The sequence below is a fragment of the Zerene cesonia genome, unplaced genomic scaffold (genome assembly GCF_012273895.1).
Source record: "Zerene cesonia ecotype Mississippi unplaced genomic scaffold, Zerene_cesonia_1.1 Zces_u247, whole genome shotgun sequence".
NCBI classification, from domain to species: Eukaryota; Metazoa; Arthropoda; class Insecta; order Lepidoptera; family Pieridae; genus Zerene; species Zerene cesonia.
The window spans coordinates 1-578 of NW_024045376.1; the positions used below are offsets into that span (position 1 = coordinate 1).

Below are 578 nucleotides of genomic sequence, written 5' to 3' on the forward strand. Positions count from 1 at the left end.
ACATAAAACCAAATGGTCCTCGATCTAATATATTCATTGGAAACATCAATCTATTAGATTTAAACATCACCAACAATAATGGCATATCGCCATTGTCTGTCAAGCCGTCTTCGGATTACAACAACGATCGAAATAACAATAAAGATATAAGCGAGATATTGAGAAGAATGGAACGTTTAGAAAGCTTCAGTTTAACCATGCCAAATACTGTTCTCGTAAATTTTACGCATTTGAACAGAAGATTAAATACTCTCAGTAATAGGCTACGCACGTTGCAATCAACTGTGAATAGTATAAAAAGAGCAGATGAATGTCAATCGCATCCTTGTGAAAATGGAGGAACCTGTCTGAGCCTAGCCAGTGGTTATTATTGTTTATGTCCGAAAAATTGGAAAGGAGAAAACTGTGACGAAGATGTGAACGAGTGTAAAATGTATGAAGGCACTGATTTGGGTTGTCAAAACGGCGCGACATGTATTAACAGGCCGGGTTCTTATGAATGCATTTGCAAGTCTGGCTGGTATGGAATACACTGTACACGAAAAGAAAGAAACTGTTCTGGAAATGATTTTGAAATG

At 37.2% G+C, this 578-nt stretch overlaps 1 protein-coding gene across 1 annotated transcript; it reads left to right on the plus strand.

Annotated features, from left to right (window-relative positions):
* Positions 1–5: 5 nt before the first annotated feature.
* On the plus strand, positions 6–575 carry LOC119839435 (cubilin-like; the record flags this gene model as incomplete). Its single annotated transcript, XM_038365699.1, has 1 exon — positions 6–575. A coding segment is annotated over one exon (570 nt), but the record flags the coding sequence as incomplete, so codon positions are not given.
* Between the last annotated feature and the right edge of the window lie 3 nt (positions 576–578).